The sequence below is a fragment of the Oreochromis niloticus genome, linkage group LG20, assembly GCF_001858045.2.
Source record: "Oreochromis niloticus isolate F11D_XX linkage group LG20, O_niloticus_UMD_NMBU, whole genome shotgun sequence".
Classification (NCBI taxonomy): domain Eukaryota; kingdom Metazoa; phylum Chordata; class Actinopteri; order Cichliformes; family Cichlidae; genus Oreochromis; species Oreochromis niloticus.
Window position 1 is genome coordinate 22,616,943 of NC_031984.2, and position 21,526 is coordinate 22,638,468.

The 21,526-nt window shown below is 39.0% G+C and overlaps 1 protein-coding gene across 9 annotated transcripts in view; it reads left to right on the plus strand.

Annotated features, from left to right (window-relative positions):
• chl1a (cell adhesion molecule L1-like a) overlaps positions 1 to 21,526 on the plus strand; it is a 55,400-nt gene that overhangs the window by 20,706 nt on the left and 13,168 nt on the right. For all 9 annotated transcript variants that reach the window (XM_019350042.2, XM_025901501.1, XM_019350041.2 and 6 more), the window contains exons 6-23: positions 1,240 to 1,410; positions 1,738 to 1,776; positions 1,924 to 2,035; positions 2,141 to 2,322; positions 2,460 to 2,594; positions 3,148 to 3,288; positions 5,321 to 5,432; positions 6,428 to 6,591; positions 6,934 to 7,099; positions 7,446 to 7,570; positions 7,749 to 7,853; positions 9,883 to 10,080; positions 10,416 to 10,486; positions 10,584 to 10,806; positions 11,638 to 11,753; positions 12,165 to 12,369; positions 12,573 to 12,695; positions 14,442 to 14,627. In XM_019350042.2, the coding sequence (XP_019205587.1) occupies positions 1,240 to 1,410; positions 1,738 to 1,776; positions 1,924 to 2,035; positions 2,141 to 2,322; positions 2,460 to 2,594; positions 3,148 to 3,288; positions 5,321 to 5,432; positions 6,428 to 6,591; positions 6,934 to 7,099; positions 7,446 to 7,570; positions 7,749 to 7,853; positions 9,883 to 10,080; positions 10,416 to 10,486; positions 10,584 to 10,806; positions 11,638 to 11,753; positions 12,165 to 12,369; positions 12,573 to 12,695; positions 14,442 to 14,627 (2,574 nt within the window). The remainder of the gene's footprint in view (positions 1 to 1,239; positions 1,411 to 1,737; positions 1,777 to 1,923; positions 2,036 to 2,140; positions 2,323 to 2,459; positions 2,595 to 3,147; positions 3,289 to 5,320; positions 5,433 to 6,427; positions 6,592 to 6,933; positions 7,100 to 7,445; positions 7,571 to 7,748; positions 7,854 to 9,882; positions 10,081 to 10,415; positions 10,487 to 10,583; positions 10,807 to 11,637; positions 11,754 to 12,164; positions 12,370 to 12,572; positions 12,696 to 14,441; positions 14,628 to 21,526) is intronic.

Sequence of the window (21,526 nt, forward strand, 5' to 3'; positions counted from 1 at the left end):
TTTCCTGCAGTTTGACATCTAATGTGATCTTGTGAATTTCGTGAGTCCAGCAACTAACCACTCTTACTAGATTGTATCATGTCATCTCAACAAGAACAAATGAAGATGCTGAATTTCATGCAGATGCTACATGATTTAATTATGTTCACCATAGAAACATGAAATTATTTAGTTCAAATTACAAGTTTGAATCTTGTATATGTAACAATCACTCAATTTCATTTTTTTGAGTCCACTCTATTACTGTCTATGATTGACATGTTGCATCTAGTAGTTCAGAAGGTGTTTGACGTTACAACAAGTACTTAGTTTAAGCCATAACGGTGCCGTCGCTGTTCCTGAGTCTGTTATTGGACTTGCACTGTCGAGTGCTCAAAGCTGGGGTAGTTTTACATAGTGTGAATCTCTGTCTGACTGCACCAGAAAATCCCCACAGATGAATGTGGCTGGTGACACATTGTATCCTCCGGCTATCAGTAAAGTTAGCAGTGACGATAAAGACAGTTCAGGTAAAGGTACACACTTGAGGTCCAAGTGTTTATTGCACATCGGGGTCCTTTTCCCTCCACCACCGCCAGAGAAAGTGATTCACTGTGTATAAGGTCACCTCAGTTGTGTCTGAAGTACTTCACTGAAGATCCTCAACCTCCTCCAACAAACCTGACTGATGTCAGGAAGAAAAACATAAGAGGCTTTCAGCTGCTCAGAAGGATAGATCCAAAGATGGCAGAATGAATGAAAACACTTGTGCAGAGCTGTTGTTTTATATTATGTTTCAATCTGGTTTTTTTATTAGTTTCTTGATACAAGATGCAATGTGGAATCGAAAGGCTGCCATTAAGCTTAAAAAAAACTAAACAGATGTTGTCCATCTGGTGACATCTCTGTGTCTGCTTTGCGTGCACAGTTGTGCGTGTCACCGATCCATTATTGAAATACTGGCTATATATACCTTATATTCTGTTGTGGTGCACTTATGAGTTCACCAGGTCTTTGCAAGAACACTCTCTAGAGAATAACTTCCATATAAGATATTAGGCCACACTGCAGTTAATTTTCAGGCATTGCTGATTTGACATGTTATCATCTGAAAAGTCCCTCTGATGCACCCTTTAAAAGTTTCTGTCCAATTCGCACCTTCTTATCAACCAACATGAATTTCCTAGGCACATGCTATGAAGAGTTACAAATGTTGTAACAATGATTTCACATTATTTTTACAAATCTGTTGTTTTCCAGATCTCCAGCACATTGAGCAGGATGAGAGGGTTTCCATGGGAACTGATGGCAACCTGTACTTCTCTAATGCCATACAGAATGACAGTCGCCAGGATTACGGTTGCTTTGCTGCCTTCAACAGGATACGCACAATTGTCCAGAAAACCGCCATGGCTGTTGTGGTCAAACGCTGTAGGTTTATGACAAAGTCTCTCTGGCTTGGAAACTGCACTGTAGCTCACTTGTTTAGCATTTTGTCAATATCAGACCTGCAAAAATGTTATGTGTGGTACATCTCATCCTATCACACTATCAAAGAATCACTATGGCTTCCTCAAAGCAACTTTTGATCCTGTAATGAAGCCGGGCTTGCCTTGTCATGTTGATGCTGAAGGAAGTTTTTGTTATGACTCAGACTGATATTACTGATTGTGCAACGTTTGTTGGTGAAAACAATGCCAAGACTCTTACTTCAAGTAAAATTGCGACTGTATTTTATTATGTTTTTTTATGTTCCAGTAAGACCTGCCGATGACTCTTCAGAGAGCAGCCATACTCGTGAGTGATAACCACACATCAAAGCTTTCTTTCATATTATCTGAACAGCCACTAGAAATTGACAATAAAGCGTGTGTGCAGTTTAGAAAATAAGTGGATAAAATTATACATCAGAGCAAGAAATGATATTGTCTGCTTTCGATGCAGCTGTGGCCCCCCCAGCGAGAATACCCAGCCTTTTGCTGCCCTCTGGTGTTCAGACTGAGAAGGTGTTGTTGAAAGGAGAGGATCTGCAGCTCGAATGTATACCCGAGGGATTGTAAGTGCACATTCTGCATCATCGCTTCTGCACTCATGTTGTCACCATATATAAATAACCGTTTTGTTCATTACGGTGTTAACACGCTATTGTCTCACGTTGTAGTCCTACACCATCTGTGAAGTGGATAAAAATGGGAGAAGTCATGAGTCCTCGGGTAAAATTTAACAACTACAACAAGCTGTTGAGCTTATCAGCAGTGGAAGAGAGTGATGAGGGGAAGTACATGTGCACAGCTGAGAACTCAGTTGGAAAGGCTGTCCACTACTTTGATGTAATAGTGGAAGGTTAGTCAACATCAGGAGCTAATTACGCTTCTATTTGTGGGCACATTTGTTTGTTTGCTTCAAAGAGAAAGCTCTTGACACGTGGATGGCTGTTTGTTTTATCTGAGATCATCATGACTCCTCTTAACATCTCCCAGAGCCACCAAAGTGGCTGACAGAGCCTCCTCAGAGCCAGCTCACTGTGATTGGGTCTGATGTGCACATCAAGTGCTCCGTCAGTGGAAAACCACAACCAGCAATAACGTGGAGGAGGAATGGAGTAATGTTCAGAGGTGAGTGAGAATAATTGTTGATGTGGTTTAATTCATATTGCGCCTCCGGGCAGGAGGGCAGTGCAATGAGTAGCTATCCCCGACGTCAAGCTGGAGTAATGTGACAGGCAACTGTCTGCTTAGTGTTTGAAATGATGAGATGACTGATTTTATTTTTCTCCTTCAGAAGTTGAAAGGCAAGGTATGCCGAACAGAAGCATGTGCTAATTGAAAGTAGTTGGTGCCTTCTCTTGTACAGTGTCTGAGTAGGAATAATTTGTTTGGAATATTATTAAATTTCTCAAAAGGAAATGTGTTTGTGTAACAAAGGCAATATACACATAATTATATGGGTTTTTAAAAGGTTATATTAACTGTCAAGTCATCTGCCACTTGATTAATTAAAGAGAAGCTGCTATCTGACTCTTATATATTTAAGTTGTATTCAAAACATCTATATTTTTTACAGAATTATCCAACACTGATGCTGGTGTTATCCTGAAAAGAACATGTTGATATATTGAGTTGCTTTCATGATGACTTGGTAATTTATTTATGTACGTGTTGCTGTCAGATGACCCAGATAACAGGATGCAAGTGTTTGATGACACTGTGACACTTCTCAATGCCAAAGCGGAGGACAGTGGCGTCTACCAGTGTGAAGCCTCCAACAGACACGGAACTATTCTAGCCAACGTTAACATCATGATCATGAGTAAGTTCTGTGTTGTAGTGCTTTCTCTAAAAAGTAGCTCATAATATAATAATATGCTATAAGGAACTGTTTTGGAAGCCAGTTTTCTTTAGCCAGTCTCATTATTTTTGCTGATAGAGATTGTTTTCCTGGTATGATTCATAAGAAGAAACACTTACACCCACTGCTTCATAGCCCTGAGATTTTCTCCTGTATCTTATCATTGTACATCTAAGATCCACATCTAATCATTATTTGCCTATTAGCGTGAATGTAGAGTTTTCTTTCAGCTGAAGTCTGAGTGGACTTCCATTTGTTGTAGTATTCTTTAGAAATGATAATGGAGCCTTTATCCAAAGCATCTCTTTTCTTTACGGCCTCTCATTCACACAGTGGTGGCAAGGAGCTCTAATGCAAGCGTAGCCTGATCATCAGGAGCAATTTCAGGGTTCAGCGTCTTGACTTGCTGCAGTGTAACTGATTTCTTAGTTATTTGACTATTTGTTATGCTTAAATGATTTAAATCATTAAGCAAATTTTAATATTACACAAAGATAACCCGAGTAAAAACAAATGTAGCTTTTGAATGATAATTTAAAAAAGTTGTTCAAAGATACCTGGAGGAAAAAGCAACGGCCCTTTAAACCTAATACTGGTCTGTGCCAGTCTTAGCAGCAAGAATTGCTTAGGTTGGAACTATTCACCTTGTGATTGGTGGACAGCCTTGAATAAAAACTCCTTTCTTAGATTATCCAGTTTTTAAGGCTGAGTAACTAATTTACTACATTCTAACACTTGGTTAATCTTAGTTGTTAATATTACTTCTAAGGCATGAGTCACCAGGAGCCATTAAAGGACCAGTGTGAAAAATTTAGCAACACTTTAGGAGGAATTTGTAGATTTCAGCCAAATAAATACATAAAATAAATTAAGATTATTCTAATACTTATTATACTTATTCAGTAAAAGTACTAGATGTTAGAATCCCTGATAATGCTTTGTTTCAAATGGAAACGTGTTTCGGTCTTTTACTCAAGCTAATCTGCCATTTTTTTTTTTACCTTCCTTGGTTAGGGTGTAGGGATTAGAGATCTGATCTAGTTTTCTACAATTTTCTACAATTTATTTTCTTCTATGAATTCACTGCAACTGAGAATAATACTTAGCTCTTTAATATTATGATAATTATTGATAGTTTTAAGTATAATAACTGAGTTATGTCCTACACACTGGTCCTTTAGCTTAAATGTAGTATTTGCTAACAAAGAGCAACCTCTTGGTTAGCCTATGCCCTGCTAGCTTCTATAAGTCAACATTGTTTTTTTCATCTAAAAAACAAAGCCTTTTATGCTTACTAAAAAAACCTGTCTGGAAAGTCTGAAAAATAAAGTCAGTTGTACAAAAGTCTATGAAAAATGACCTTTCAGTTTAACCTATAACCTTATTAAAGACTTACCTTCCTTGTTCCTTTGTTTAGTCTCACTTGCTAGTTCCTGGACTCACTGAATAATCTTTGTAAGTTTTGGTCTGATTCAGCATCAAAAACAACGATAAAACAGTATATGTGTTAGAGTGGACCTGCCATGTGTCTCTCAGTCCGCTCCATCCCTCTATCATCACATCTGGTTTCAAAACCCCAGGACAACAACAGCATTTTGTTCCTTTTAGCTATTATCTAGCTGCCTCAAATGACCAAAATGCAGTGATCTTATATGTGCAAATTACTTTCATGATCAATTATCAATCACGAATATGTGAAAATTAGAAAAGTAATTTGAAAGATGGAACTAAATTTACTGATGTTGAAGATCACGTCCATTTAGTTCGTGTCCATTAAAGTATTGTTTAACAGGCAAGTAGTTTTATCTCTACAGCCGTGTTTGATCCAGCTGTGGGGACTGGACATAACTAACTGGTGTGTATCTATGGATTAGGGCACAGGACTGAGAAAGTTCATGTTCTTGGATCAATAGAATTGTGCAGTGTTACCAGAGCCTGTGATTTATCTGTATTTTCTTTGACATTTGAGTCAGCTCCTTCCTCTTGCTTTTAGATATGGCTCCGCTTATACTGACAGAGAACAACCAGGAGTATGCTGTAGTAGTCGGAAAGGAAATCACCATGAACTGCAGTGTTTTCAGCTCTCCACCATCCAGCATCTCTTGGTAAGTAGAGCTGGGTTTGTCTTAACAAAGAAACAATTTATGCAAGCAAGTTAAAAGCGTCATTAGTAATTTACACTCGCCTGCCTCTTAAAATATAAGAAATAGCCACTTTTACATATTAATGTGGAAGAGTGTAAAGAGAAGCAGTCTAAAGAATGAACCCGAGAGCAGTATCACAGCAGTGAGTCATGCTATCACTCCCACACTGCTTCAGGTGTCTGTATGACACGCTGTGATGTTGACACTTATGTCTGGTTAATGAGATAATCATCTTCTGTTCCTTGAAATTGGGCGACGTGAATCCCATTTACTATCACCGCTGCTCAAAAGAGAAACAGACAGTCCGTGGCAAAACACAGACGATGCCACAAATGCCAAATATTAAGATAGAACTTGTCATTGTAGAAAACCTGCGCTTCACTTCTAATCAGCAACCCTGTGTGTTGCTTTAATTAAGTAAACTGTGTAGCCCATCTATTAAAGTTTAGTGGTGGTCTTGGGAGCTTGAAAAACTTCTTCATCCCAAGGATAAAGGAGTGCTTGGAGCTCTACACTGGAGAAATCAAACAGCCACTCCATAAACAACATAGAAGAGCCACCTCCACAGGATAAGACTCACCTGTACATTTACACCTAAAAGACAAAAAAAAATTGTGAATGGCAATAATCCCATTTTTGGATCAAGATGATTTGAAAAAGGATTAAAGGAGGCCATCTATGAATGAACATCAATGCAGTCTTCAGAACACTTCAACCCCCACTCATACCTTGCCTCAGGTGACCTCAATAGGTCACATGATAGGATCTAGTTGTCTCCTTTTTTTCAAGCCCTTAAAAATAAAACACGGCATAATATACGACATTCTTTAAAGTGGCAAAAATGAAAACACCAGACGCTTTCAAACTCTGAACTTGCAGCAAATCGGCACCTTTTGATTTGCACTTGAGGTGTTGGATAAGTTACGTGGAAGCGCTAAGTAAAGTTTCTCTCCTAGGACCAAAGATGAAAACGCCATCGAGGGGGAACGTTTCCTTGCTTTTGAGAGCGGACAATCATTGAGAATCATTAACGCAGAAAAAGGTGACAGTGGGAAATACACCTGCGTTGCGAGTAACATGGAGGGCTCGTCGACTGTCACTGCTGTGCTGGATGTGAAAGGTATCTCAGCAACATAATTACTGCTTTTTGTAGGCAGGGATATTCGTAGTCACTGCGCACAATGGTAAAAAGAAGAAAAGAAGGAATGTATTTCTTTTTAATATTCTGTGCTTTAAGTAGTTTAATAAGTAGTTAAAGCTAGGCAGTCTATCTCGCTCATATATACATGTTGAATGTATGTTGAAGGAAGTTCCAGCCATAAACAGTCATCTATGAAATCAATGATTTGGCTTAATTTCAGAGACTCACATTGCTATTTAAATCAAGCTGGGCTTGTGAAGATTATTTCACTTGTGTTTTTTTCTTTTTCTTTTTTCCCCCTGGTTTTTGTGTTATCTTTAGACGCTACGAAAATAGTAAGTCCACCTCAGAACACGCAGGTTGACAGTGGGAAGTTGGCCAAATTGATGTGCGAGACTGAATATGATGCAAGTCTGCAGGACACGTTTGAGCTGGTGTGGAGAAAAGATAACAAGGAGATCCCACTTTCCTCTGACAAACATTCCAGGTAACTGGTTTTGCTTTGATGGTGCTTTTATGCTGATGCTCTTACTGAGTAGAATAATAAATTCATTAATATAAACTTTTATGTGTATCTTGATCAGAGGATGCATTTTGCTGATGCATTGTCTGCTCATCTCTATCTATCGTTTAACATGCTACGGTTTTAGTTACAGACATTAGAAAGTTAGGCTGTAGCATCAACCAGTGCACTTACTGGATAATAAAAGGCTAGCATGACTAAATTATGCATGGCTTTAAATTCTCTTTTATTATGCAGCTTTGGTGGGGGGGCCTCTGCTTGAGAGGTGGATTGAAATTACTTACTCTGACAAATCTTCACTTATGTTCAGATACTCTGTGAAAGGTGCCATGCTGGAGATCATGAATGTAAACCTGAGTGATCAGGGAAGATATACATGCACTGCTAGAACAAGCCTAGATGAGGACTCTGCCACTGCAGTACTCACAGTACGGGGTAAGATGAATTATGTATAGTTAAATATTTATCGCACATTTTTGGAAATGATTTGGCTTCACACAGTTAAATAAATAATGATCAGAATTCTGGTATTTGTTCATTAACGCATTTGACATTCTCTAGATGTTTTAGTTATCACGTTGACAGTTGACGGTTTTTGTGTTCTGCACGGCAGATGTTCCTGATGCTCCGATAAAGTTAGAGCTGTCTGAACTTGACAGTCCAAGGAATGTTGTTTTGTCTTGGATACCTGGAAGCGATCACAACAGCACCGTAACAGGTAAAAGTTAATGGGCAAAAAGCAGAAAGCCTGAAAGAAGGTTTCTGTGTATTGTTGTAAATACTTGTTAATAAAGGTAGGATAACAAAAAAATGGAACGTGACTGAATACTTTGTATTTATTAGTTACTTTTACATGTAAGACACACCCTAACTGAACAGAGTATTCAATTCAGTTCAATATTATTCATTTACATAGCACCAATTCACAACAAGAGTCACCTCAAGGCACTTCATGCTCTAAAGTAAAGACCCTGCAATGTTAGAAAGCAACCCCAACCATCAGATGAGAGTCCAATATCATTGTCTACTTTAGCCTTGCCACTGGGAAAAAGAATCGTATAATGCATAATCAGTAATAGCTCATACACAAAGGATATAAAATGCATGCACACAGCTGTAGTGCCTCCATAGTGTAGTAGTTTGCACTTTTGCTTGGCAAGAGAAAGGTCACTTGTTTGATTCTAGCTGAAGACACAAATCCCTTTGGTATTGCGTCAGGAAGGACCTCCAGTGCAGAACTCTGCCAAATCAGAACATCGAGTGCGATTCGATGTTGCGACCCCTTGTGACAAGGGAGCAACTGAAATTAGCATTCAAGCACACCTGTGCTGTACGTGCATGCACTGACCAGAACCCAAGTGTGCAGACTAAAGCTGCTTCACAGTTGGAAAAAAGTCTGCAGGTTATTATTAAAAACTGAAATTGTTTTTTGATGCAACTTTCAAGTGATTTACTGCAAATCACTGAGTGTTTTCATGCTTCCTGTGTGAAAAAGAGATTTAGTTGATGCTGTGATCACTTAAACAAGTGAAGAAAGCTGCAAAGCGCTGAGAATCCCAGCAGGGGAGCTTGTCTCTCATTTAGGCTTCAAAAGAGGGAGGGCTAAATTATTTTTAGTGGTAAGAATTTGTATCGGTTCATCAGTGTTGTGTTATTAATATTCTTAGCTGCGATGGTTGTTACAGTGGGGGAAAAAAGTGGCTGTTTTTTGTGACTGAAACCAGATAAATCTTTTAGGACATAACAGGAACAAAAAGTATTTTCAATACTCATCAATAAGTGTTAATATTTAACAAGGATGACAGCATTTTTTCTTAGAAGAATCCTTCATTATAGCCATTTTTAGTAGTTTCTTTCTTCCTTTCTTTCTTTTTTTGTATCATTTCTGGGTTTTTTGGCACATAATCACCACCTGTTGATCAGCAATAGCATAATGCCTTTAAAAAAAAAAGAAAAAAAACAAAAGATTATTTACAAAGTCACCCACAGGCTCATGGGGGCGCTTTCAAAAGACACACAAACATTAGTAGTAAAAAACTATATACTATATATCTATACAGAGTTTATTTAAGTGCATGCTAATGAACATCATAACCAAAAATATAGGATTGAAACATAACAGTAAGGTAATGAACATCATTAGTCTTTAGGAAGATAACAAAATCAGAAGCACAAAAATATACAATAGACAGGAGGCTTTTAGCTCTTTCTGTGATGTGCCAAATTGTCTTTCTGATCGCTGTTAATGACAGCGTGGTAAAGCGCCTTCTCACTATCCCCTTCAGCTCTGGCCCTACTGTTAATACCACTGTCAGTTCTTAATTTAATAAATTCAAATTAGAGAAGGTAGCACAACCCTTAATCCTAGAAGTTTCGTGGCACAGAAAGGGTGATAAAAAGGGGTTAATATGAATCGTCTATCTAAGGATTAATAATACCACCTGAAATCCTTTTCTCCCTGGTATTTTTTTTCTTACTCACATTGTACTACACTAATGGTCCCTGCCTCCAGGTTCATAATTAGAAATGCATGAGTGGTATTGGTAATCTCATTTAACACTCATATAAGATAATGTTGAATTATTCATTTATCAAGAAACGGGTAAATCAGCACTGATAGATACTGATCGGCGCTGTAGATAACCTCTCTATATGATATAATCTAAGTGAAAGTATAAAAGCCTAATATACGCTTTTAATGGTGGTATTGTCACAACCGCGTGTGTCCTCTCTCTTTGTGAGCATAGAATTTGTAGTGGAGTATGAGGAGAACCGCTGGGAGCCTGGAAGGTGGAAGGAGCTACAGAGAGTCACCGGTAACCAAGCAACAGCTGAGCTAAAACTATATGGGAACCTTAACTACCAGTTCAGAGTGTATGCTGTTAATGCCATTGGACCCGGACCCCCGAGTGAGCCGACTGAACGACACAAAACACCCCCTGCTGGTGAGACCAGCTCCTATTTATTAAAAATGTCTCTCTGGTCATGTGCAACATGTGAAAGCATGCAAGTTTTAGTACTTCTTTTGAAATGTGCAAACAAATACTTCTTGGGAGAACCAGCCCTTGGCCATAGGACTCTGTAGTAGCCGGGAATGTGGATATGTTTGAGTCACTGAAGCACTCGCAGTCATAGCGGGCACAGATTGCTCTTTACCTATTACTGATCCACAATTACCATAGTGCTTGTTTTAGTGAGCGGGGAAAGTTGCAGTATAAAAAATGGCATCTTTTTTATTCTGCAAAAAATAACTTATACAAATGCACACATGTCTCCAAAGCACCTGATAGGAACCCAGAAAACATCAAAATTCAAGGCCATCATCCTCATCAAATGGAAATCAGTTGGGAGGTATGAGAATTGTTTATTTATTTAAATTTAAAAGACTTGTTATCTGTAAGAAGTTGTTATAGGATTGTAACAATTTCTCTGCACTGTCATATTGCAGCCGCTGTCACCTCTTGAGCGCAACGGCCCGGGCTTTGAGTATAAGGTGAAGTACCGCCAACTTGGGGTGGAAGATAACTTCACGGAGCACATGGTCAACAGATCTGTGTTTCTCGTGAACAACACGCCAACCTTTGTCCCCTACGAGATTAAAATCCTGAGCAGAAACAGCTACGGCTGGGGGCCAGAGCCTAAGCCTGTTACAGGTTACTCTGGGGAAGATGGTGAGTAGTATGTATTAATATATTTCAGCATACGATATAATTACCTGCAACTGACTTCATTACAACATACCCCAAAGCTGAACTGGCATATTTGTCTGCTGGTTTTCTTTTAACTCTGAACTTCTCGTGTTATGATTCTTTACCGTGTTCTCAGTTGTCTTTTGGCATTGTCTGCGGGAAAATGTGTCAGGTTAAGTTCTTTTCTTTTTCTCCCCCCCTCCACTTACCCCAGGTTTTAACCCCGTGCAGGTGGTGCAGTAGTGACTTTTCCTTCCTTCTGCAAAAGGAAAAACAAAAAAACACCACTGCTAGCAGGTGGCAGATAACCTTTGTAGAGGAGAGGGATGTCAAATTTCCACTTCTGTCTCAGAAGCTGTTGGGGATTTGACAGATCACAACACGCTTTGCGCTGTAGGCCTACTGAGGCACGATGGCTGCTTCGCTTTCCAGTGTCTGCTGTGCTCCTACCTCGTGCTCCTGTTGTTACAGTAACGCGTAGAGCAGAAAATATTTACAGTGTCATTTTGTGTCTGGTGTCGATTTTTCCCCTGCTTTCAGTAGCTAATTTGCTTCATTTGACATGTAATTCAGCATATTTTCTGTGCACTTTCTTGGCTTTTTATACTGACTTATTTTGACTTATCAATTCATCAAGCAACAGAACACCATTCCTCAGCTTAAAACACTGTATTAATCTAACAAGGTTGATGTATTTTGTAACTTTCTGCAACTACAAACATTTTATTTTCAATATGTTGGGAAAAAAGTCTGGATAAAGGTCTGCTGTTCACAGACTTTCTGTGTTTCTCAACTTCCTCCCACCGTCTTTAGTTCCGACTGCGGCACCACGGGACATTGCTGTGGAGGTGATCAACACCACTGTTCTGAGAGTTAGCTGGACCCCAGTTCCACCTGCCACGGTGCGAGGTCGTCTGGGGGGTTACAATGTAAGTTGTCAGCTTCTCAAACATCCCTGCATTTTCAATTCCAGCAAAGGAACTTCAAACAGCAGCGTGTTTTTCTCGGTATTTGAAACTCCTCCAATGTCTGCTTTCTGAATAGCGCACTTTCTCTGGTGGAATGATTTTTGTCATTTGAAGGACAAACTCTAAAATGAGATGTACTCTCATCGTGACAGCTCATTTTGAGAGTTTTAGTTTTGGTTGGATATAATTTTTAAACATTTTTTAAAAATTATACCCAACTTTATCATTTAAGGAGTTTTAATGCTGTACATGTGTTGAAAGTTTGAAGGATGCACAGTGTCAAAGTAAAAGAGTGACAAAAAGATGTGTGTAAAGGAGCTCTTTCATTATCTTACTGTCCTTCCTGTTGTTTTATATTACACCCTCTCACAGGTTCACTGGGTGAGGAGAAGAAGTCTCCTGAATCCCGACAAGATTTTAGATTTGAGTCACTCCATGTCCTTTTCTGGAAACAGAAGTCATGTCATTGTGCCAGGACTCGAACCTTTTTCTGAATACAAACTCACCGTTTATGTTTTCAACAAGAAGGGCAATGGACCCAAGAGTGATCCGGTGACCTTCAATACACCAGAGGGAGGTGAGGTGATACTGTGATCAAACATGCTAAACAACCCATGCTTCAGGCGTTTATGCACATGTGCTGAAAACTGTACAAACAATGAATCCAGCTTCAAAATGAATTGCATCCTTGTGACAAGATCGGTTTTAGATCAGTGTGTTTTTCATCCCAGTTTTTTTTAAAAATGTATGCTTATGTCACCATTGTTGTTGTTTGTGTAGTTCCAGAGCAAGTTACCGTCCTGACTTCCTCCATCATCCAGAAAGATTCAGTTAGGCTGGAATGGGCACAGCCGTCAAAGTCAAATGGCATCCTCTCCGGGTACCTCCTGCAGTACCACCTCAGTATGTAAACACACCACACTTTGTAGACCTTTGAACCTACATGAGGTTTTTCATCATAACAGAGTTGTCTCTGCTGTAACTCGGGGCTTTGTCTGCAGTGTGACAGTGGGCGAAGTGTAAGCAGTCGTGCAACAGCAGCCTCAGTAAAGGGGACACAAGAGAGGAAAAGATTATTAAAGAGAGAAGGAAGTGTAGAGGGGGTGGATATGTGATACTACAGCTTCAATTTACACATATGGAGGTTTAATTTCGATTTAAAAAACATTGTTGCATACACTATCATCTGCACATCACCTCTTCCCTTCTAGTCTCGTGTGGCGTCGTCCCAGACAGTAGGTGGCACTGTGTGACACTGAACCCTACTCCAAAGTCTGCAACGGCCTAATTGTTTCAAGATACTTTAGCTTGTGGCTTGACACTTCTCTGTGTTTCTTATCTCATATCCTCCTGCATGTTTCCTCCCAAGAGAATCATTTAAACCAGTGCTCTATGTGCCTCTTGTGCTATTTTTTTTTTTTTTTTTTTTTTGCATTTATCACTCAGAAGCTTTCCTTTTTGCAAAAGAAAAAGAAAAAGCACCTTTATGCTGGAGTACAGTAAGAATGAACAAGTGAGTGAGGGGCTTTCATTACACTCTCTGTTTTCAAAGCCTACACTCTCGTTGGCTGACATTTCTGAAGTCTTTTGTGTAAAATGTGAAGGCAGAGACAGCCCTGTGCCGCCTCCACCAGCACCCACAGAGTCTGGCCAGCTCTTCAATACACTCTGTCCCTCTATTTCTGCCTTTTTTTCCCATATCAGATGTAAGACTTTACACAGTTATTCCCACACACTGCAATCTGTGGGTGTTTTTTTCTTCTTTTCTTTTTAGTTGAACTGATTCACCATATCACTTAAATGAAAATTTGGTTCCTATGAATAAATAATATATGTTGCGCTGTATGTGCAGCCTGAGTATCCTTTGGTTTCCTGACAGCGCTGTGTGATCTGTTGTCGGCAACGTAAAATATCCTGTGCTCTCTACTGCCGCTGCAAACCCCCCCAAAACCCAAACATTGTTTTTGCAAAGTGGTACAATGGGCTTGGCACATCAGCTCTCACCTGCGGTTCGGTATTGGCACAGTAATGGCATCACTGAGGGGGGTTTCAAGAAGTGTTGCTTTCAGCAGTGCACACATACTGTACTTTGATCTATAATGCATATTTGGTGATATGTTGTGCTACTTGTGATTGTAGCTCTTCTGGTTTCCTTCTACTGTTTCCTTATGCATTCTTTCCCCTCATTGTCTTCCTTCCCATCACTTGTTTTTGTAATTTTTTCTTCCTTTTACGCAGAGTTAAAAAAAGTCCCTTCATAGTCTCTGCTCGGTTACCACTTCCTATTGCTTTTCACTTTTCTCATCTCCTCCACCTCCTCTTTTCATCCGTGCACTGCCACTTGTTTACACACCCCCCCCCCCCCCCCTTGAGCTCTTTATTTCCCCCTTTCATCGTCTCTCGCCTTTCCTCATAATGTATTCCTCCTCAGCTTACCTGTCACAACATGTATCTGCTATATTCACTTCCTGCATGAGACAGCATAAAATCTCTTCATCTCTTCCTTCCCTCGACCACTGACCCTCATTATAGCCGTGTTACGCGAACCTCCCGCACGACCCAGCTGCGATGACTTTTTCTGCATCGAAACATCATAGGCTCGCTCTCAGCACGTGAACCGACCTGACCATCTTTCTTCTTCGTCTACAGTTAATGAGACTGCACTCGAGGTGATTGATTCCAAAGAGATCAACATTACCGGGGCTGACACCAACCATTGGACACTTCAGGGATTAAATGGGGACAGCCTTTACCGCTTCGACCTCAGAGCGTGCACTCGAGCAGGTTGTGGGCCTCCAAAGGCCGAAGAGAGCCGGACTGATTTTCCAGAGCTAGGTGAGCTAATGAAATGCATTTAACTTGGATGGTAGTGTGCCTGTTTATTGGATTAATATATGAAAGTCCCACAGATAAAACACAGCACTGCTGTGATGTATTCATTCATACAAGGGAGAAACATCATTATTATTAAACTACTTTGTATAGTTCCAGTGAGTACAGATCAGACTTTGAAGAGGTCATACTGTCGATTTTTGTGCATAAAAGATGTGTTTTAAAAGAAGGGATCATCCTGATGGTGATATTGGACTTAACTGAACTTAGAAACCATCTGAAAAAGATGAGATTAGAAAGAACCTGTGTGTTGAAATATTACTTCCTCTCTAGAGCTTCACTCATCACAGCTTAACCTCTCCAATGAGGAGTGTTTGTCAGACACTATTTAACAATCTAGCACCAGTTTTTGTTTAGTTCTGCAGGATACAGTAATATTTGTAGTGGAATCCACTTTTAAATCACATCAGAAATTTGTGATATTTTCATGCAAAGCTGAAAACAACTACATTTAAATCATTAAAAAACACAAGGCGTAACAATTTCAAGGTCAGCAATAAAACTAAAGGACAATTTTTCAACATTTTTAGCTCTTTTGTACAAATCCTTCAGTTGAGAATGTCCTTCAAGATACTAAGGTGGGTTTGATGTACTTGTCTAGGGCAGAAATGTACAAATATGTCTGTGGCTCAAGGATTAATTGGCATTTTGATAGGGGGAAACATGACATTGTAACTAACTAAAAGTGTTAGAAGTCAGATTGTTATTCAGAGCGAATGTTTCTAAAGGGACTAAAACACTGCTTGAACTCAATCAGACGTATCCAAAACACAATCAGGCAGACCAAATGAGACCACACCATCAGAGGATCAATACACGACGCTTTGTTCACTGAGAAAATCAGAATTAATAAATTTGCTAACTAAAGAAAGCGAGACCCCTATCAGAAAAGTCCTATCAAAAAACATCTGTCTTGTTGTGGTCATTAATGTGTCTCTAAACCAATTCTCAGGAGGGGAAACGAGGCCAAATGCTTGGGGTGGGCTAAGATGTGCCAGCACTGCACAGAGGATGACCGCAAACAAATCTTATTTGCTAATGAATCCCACTTTAATAAAATCAGAAATGTGTATGTATGAAGAGAAGAGAGGATGAAAATGCAGTTTATCAAACCCGCACCTGCATTGCATCAACTCCAGACGACGTAGCACTCCAGCGTGACACGCTGCGCTCTCTGGTTTGCATCTTTGTGGAGAAGGCTTCATACTGCTGAAGGATAATGAGCCCAACACAACTCAAAGCTTTGTAGAACTACTTGAATACCAAAAGAAGCTCAAAAGCCACGGAGCATCAAATCATACCAGGTTATCAGGCTTTGCACCAGCTTGTCCATTCCAGCTCAAGTGCACAATGCCATTAAAGCAAAAGCTGGGCAGAGCATTGAGTATATTACAGAATTTATGTACATGTTTTGAAGATTAAACTTTTTACCCAAATTTATAAGCTCATATCATTTTATAATGAGAAAAGCTGTATTGAATGCGAAGCAAATGCAAAATAGAAGTATCTTCACAAGCCCCCTCAGACTGTAAATTATATATATAAGATGAGGGAGCTACTGTAACTGAAACGGGCAAATTAAGTGTCAAGCTGCTGCCTTAAAAAGCTCGGTGAAATTGCCTCCCTAATGTCCTTGTAAATGCTTTCCGCAGTTTGCATATAAAAAGGTACATCTCCAGTTTTCGTATGACAGCGGCTGTGAATATTCAACAAACCGAGTGAACCTCCGAGTCTGCGGTTTAGTCTTGAGCCAGTTGGAGTTTAAAAGCAAAACGACGATTTGGAAATTTCGAAAGGATACACTGAGCATATTGAGTGCAGCTAATTTAAAACCGGCGCGCTGTGGTTCCTCTTTTTGACTTTGTTTTGAAGTCTGGCGGCGGACGTGTGCAAATATTTTATCCTTTAAAGGCTCTTTTAAATAAAGCGATGTGAGAAATTACAATAATGTGATTAAAGAGACTGTAAGTGAAAGCAGGAATTAAATTGGTGCCACTTTGCTAACCTAAGTCTTAGAGTTAAGGGCTAACTTGACTCATGTTATACCAAATGAATTTATCAGAGGAGCCAGAAGTTGTAGACTTGGAGCAGATCACTTGCTTAGCCTTGATGTGAGGTAGAAGCAAATCAGTCACATGAGAACATAATAAAGCTGATATTTGACAAAAAATGCTCACTAATTCACAAATAACTACGAAGATGGTGATGGCTTTAATTTATATCTTGAATAAAATCGTCTCCACGAGCTTCTCCTTCTAGTGCTTAGCATCCATTTGCTGGCCCTGCATGTTTTGATGAAAGTTATTCAGTCTTCCCGAGCTTTTATGCTTCCTTTGAGAAGCTCTGCATCTTGTAGGTGGATGTCGGCCCGAGAGCCATTAGATGCATTGTTTGTAAATATGGTTGAGTAGAGGCTCGATGCGGAGATAAAATAGCTCTGTTTGAGAGAGCTGTCCTCGGGGCACGTTAGTCACAATGCAGTGGAGGAGATTTATGGAGACCAACAGCACAGAGCAGGGGCAGAGTGAATTTAGAGACGTTAACGGGGAGTGATGGAGTGACAGCAGGGCAAAAAAAGAAAAATGAATGCACGGGAGCTGAGTGAGGTCAGGCACTGAAGTAGTCCTTTTATAGTTCACCTTTTTGACTGAATAAGCTTTTAATGCCTCTCACCATTTAGCTAGGATAAACAGCTGCCTGCCTTGAAAATATTCTGGACAAATCACAGAGTGACATGTCTGAACTACAACAATTACGCAGACCCGTGTACGCGTCCACATGTCTGTGCTTAAAAAGCTTGCGATGCCAGTGAGTTTCTGAAGTGCAAGCCAAAAAAAAGGAAAAAAATGGTAAAAGAATGGGTTGAAACACGAGAAACACAAGCAGGAAAAAATGGGAGAAAAAAAACAAAGCTAACAGCCACAGAGAACAGTGTGGCACACAGTGGGAAAAATATCTATTTTTCTCCATCAGGTCTCAGGAGATAAGAAAGGAGCAAAGATAAAGCAGGCTGCAAACTTGACAAAAAGCACAGAGGAGCACATGCCTCAAAAGTCACACAAAAATAACCAGCTTCTCTGGAGATTAAATTATTGCTCCCCGACACAGCACTTGAACAGCTAAGTTGTTATCGGCAACAAATTTGCTAATGGCTCGAACGCATCTATTTATTTACTTTGAGTTTCTTTAGAAAAACAATCACAGTCTGAACTTATACCTCGGATATCTATGTACACAACCCCCCCGGCTATCCAGTGTTCAGTCTGCAGATTTTCTTGTTATTTAAACTTTTGCTTGCCTGCTGCGCTCTGTTTTTGGATCCTCATATATTTTAATGTAAGCTCAGGTAGCGGCACACTTAATTCGCACCAAATGATGTGAGAAATAATACATTCAGGAATTCACCGCATTCACAAATGAGGTAATATGTCTGCCACAGGTAAAGATACCTTTTTTCCTCCCCAGTTAGAAATTCAAACCTTGTTTAAATTCATATAACTATGAATAATGTAAACATGCAGGGCTGTTTCTAGCTGTTTGGTGGGCCCAATGCAAGATGTGGTGGTGGGGTGCGGCTAGATTGGCAAATCTAAATTCAACAATCTCCGGTTGACCGAGAAAATAATAATAAAATGTAAACTGTGAGGCTCCAGGTGCTGCATTTTAATCAGAAAAAATGATTGTTATTTTTTTTAAATTTAGGAAACGAAATTCTTCAACGTGAGAAAACAATAAAACAATAAGTAAATAAACTGGACTGTGGTCCAGATGAACACAAACTAAATGAAACCATTACTTGGAATGAAAATTTAACCAGCGTTCTTGCGAATGTGCGGACGGCAACACAAGATGAAAGGAAAACAAAATAGCATATTAAAATGCAATAAACGAGCATCTGTTTTGAAGTGCAAGTAGTAAAACCACAGGCAGAGCAGTATTTATGTTGCAGTTTAAAAGGAACCGCGTGTAACTGTGAACACAGCCTTTATCATCCACAACATGTTTACTTCCTGACATTTTTCTAGCAAGGCGGCTCAAACACTGGCTCCCCCTTCCACCACAAGCGAACCTACATTGTTAACAAATGCCTTACCTTTACCCTGTACACATTACTCATCTTCATTTCCTCCCTTTTTAATTTTTTTGGGCTGAAGCTGAATCGGGATAAACCCTTTTCGATGACACTCAGCTGTCACTGTTATTCTCCTGCTGAGGTGATGTGCGGCTGTCGGCTATCCCATCGTACACGCCGGCACGTCACTCATTACCTGACAGCCTGATGATGAGTTTGAATTACCCCACAAACACAAGACGCAGCTTCGTTTTCTTTGTAGCTTAGTTTGAGGTTATATCCTACATTTAATACTTAATCATATAATTGCTTCACTAAACACATGAAGGGGTTTAGCTGGCTATAACTGAAGACAGGTCATTTTAATTGAGGCTGAGCATCTGCATCTGTGTATTCCACATATTTAAAGAAACAGCTCTGAAATAAACAACGCAGCATTTCAGACTTAAAAGGGTGAAAAGTGTCAAAATTGTTAAATAACCTCAATTACCCAATAACTATATTGCTAGCTATAATTCTATACTTTGCTGGTATTGTTGCTGGTGCTTTTCACCTCTCCAGATGTTATCCTCTTCTCTGTTCTCCATGGAAACACCTCTGTAGCACATGTTTAGCTTCACTGTATGTAGACCAGCCTTCAATATAAGGGCATAAATTACAATACTGCACTGTAAAATATAACTTGTTGTTTCAACTTAAAAATATGAGGTAAAGGGCTGCCTTAAAATTTTAAGTTAAGTCAAGAAATAGAGTTTGTTCTTATAACACAACCAATTGTTATCTTAATGAAAAATCACATGTTGTCTAAACTTTCATCTTAGTTTAGTTGACTGAGATTTGTTAGTCAGTTCAACTCCTTTAATTGTCATTTTTACTTGGGAAAACCCTTTCAGCTAAATTAAAATAATCTATTGTTTAAACTCTTGTCCTAGTTCAGTTGACTTGGGTTTTTTAGTTAATTCAAATACTTTAGTAGTTCTTTTAACTTAGGAATCTATTTTAGCTTAACTAACATAATCTGTTAGCTAAGTTGATTTAAGTTTATTAATTAACTGAGCTCCTTAAGGTAGCTGAGTGAACTTGTAAATCAGTTTCATTTTAATTATCAGAGTTGATTGACTGGATGTAAAGAAAAATGTGTATTAAACATCTTAAGTTTTGTTTTGTTTTTTTAGCTTTCTAACATCCATTTCAGCAAAACTACCTGTTAGGTTTATCTTAGATCTCAGGTTTAAATATCTACATTCCTTTAAATTAATTTTCTGTTGTTTACAGAAAAAAAAATAAAAACCCACAGATTCCATTAAAGTGTATCTGATCATTTCATACAGAAAGTTTGTTTTAAGAACATGACAAGACAATTACTCATGAGCACCCAACATTCACCATTTATTGTGCCATCTTAGTCATCTGAGAAACAGAAAAATCAGTGACGTAGCTCATCAGGCTCACAATCCATCAAAACTCAAAGGCTGCTCCCTGTGAAACAATAAATTTGAACTTGGTCTTGAGCCCAGTTTGGGTGAAGATTAAATTCTGACCAATACTCTAGGAGCAGTAGTGATTCTTGTGAAGTAATAACATAAAGTCTGCATTAATGTAATGTATCAACGGGACACTTGCTATTTTAGAAAAGTTATTCTTTACATTTACAAAATTTTTAAACTTCATTGTGCTCAGTCACACCTGTTAGCATAAAACTTGAAATATTAAAATAGTACAAAACCTTTGATAAGTGACAGTAAAGATCAGTTTATAACAAGTAAGACATCAAACTCTTGTATTTGTCTTCGTTTACAATTGCAACAAATTCCACAGAACCAATATCTCTGAAAATGAGTGCATGCTTCTGAAACATTTGATAATATGGATATTTCAGATACATCAGTTTGAGTCTGCTCAATTGCAAAACAAAGGAAAAACTACTGACTTGCATGAGATAAGCATCTGCAAAGTCCACCATTATATTGTTGTTCACATAAGTTTCTTAAACCATGAACAAATGAGTAATTGTCTAATCTGGAATGTAAAGTGTGGTCATTTAGTGACATACAAAAGTGAGAATGAGAACTTGCAAGAATAAAAAAACAAACAGTAAAATAAAAACTGTCCTTAACACTAAGGAACATACAATTACAGTTCTGCATGGCTTTCTGCAAGAGTCTGTTTCTTAGACCATGCACTAGTGAGATGCACTGCCTTCCACCAATGTTCATTAGGATGTTCTGAATGACTTCAAAGATGTCCTTAAGTTCCTTTGGATAGTCTCTGTTGAGGGCAAAAAGAAGGCCCATCAGCATGGAAATGGCACTTGAGACATCCCTCAGATTAGACAGGATTACTGCCGCCTCAAGGACAACCAACACATCGATGATGTCTTCTTCTTTCACCATCGCAATGCCAACTTTCATCCTCTTAGAAAACGTGTCTTCAATACCTGTCGGCTATAAAAGGGTTCAAAGACAAAAAAAATAAATAAAAATTACACAATATCCCTTGTGCTTAAGAATTCATGTCTTTCCAAAGAAGAGCCATACTGATGCTTTGGATGATGGTGATTGGCTTTGGGTAACACTTATTAGTTGTTAAAGTTTTTTCAGAATGAGATATGCACCCCCATGTTACAAATCCATTTCTTGCTTTAAACAAAGACCATGTTCATAAATAACTGAGCATGTCTTCAATTGCAGAATTCAAACAAAATTTTCAATTTAAATGGTAAATGGCCTGTATTTGTATAGCGCTTTACTAGTCCCCTAAGGACTCCAAA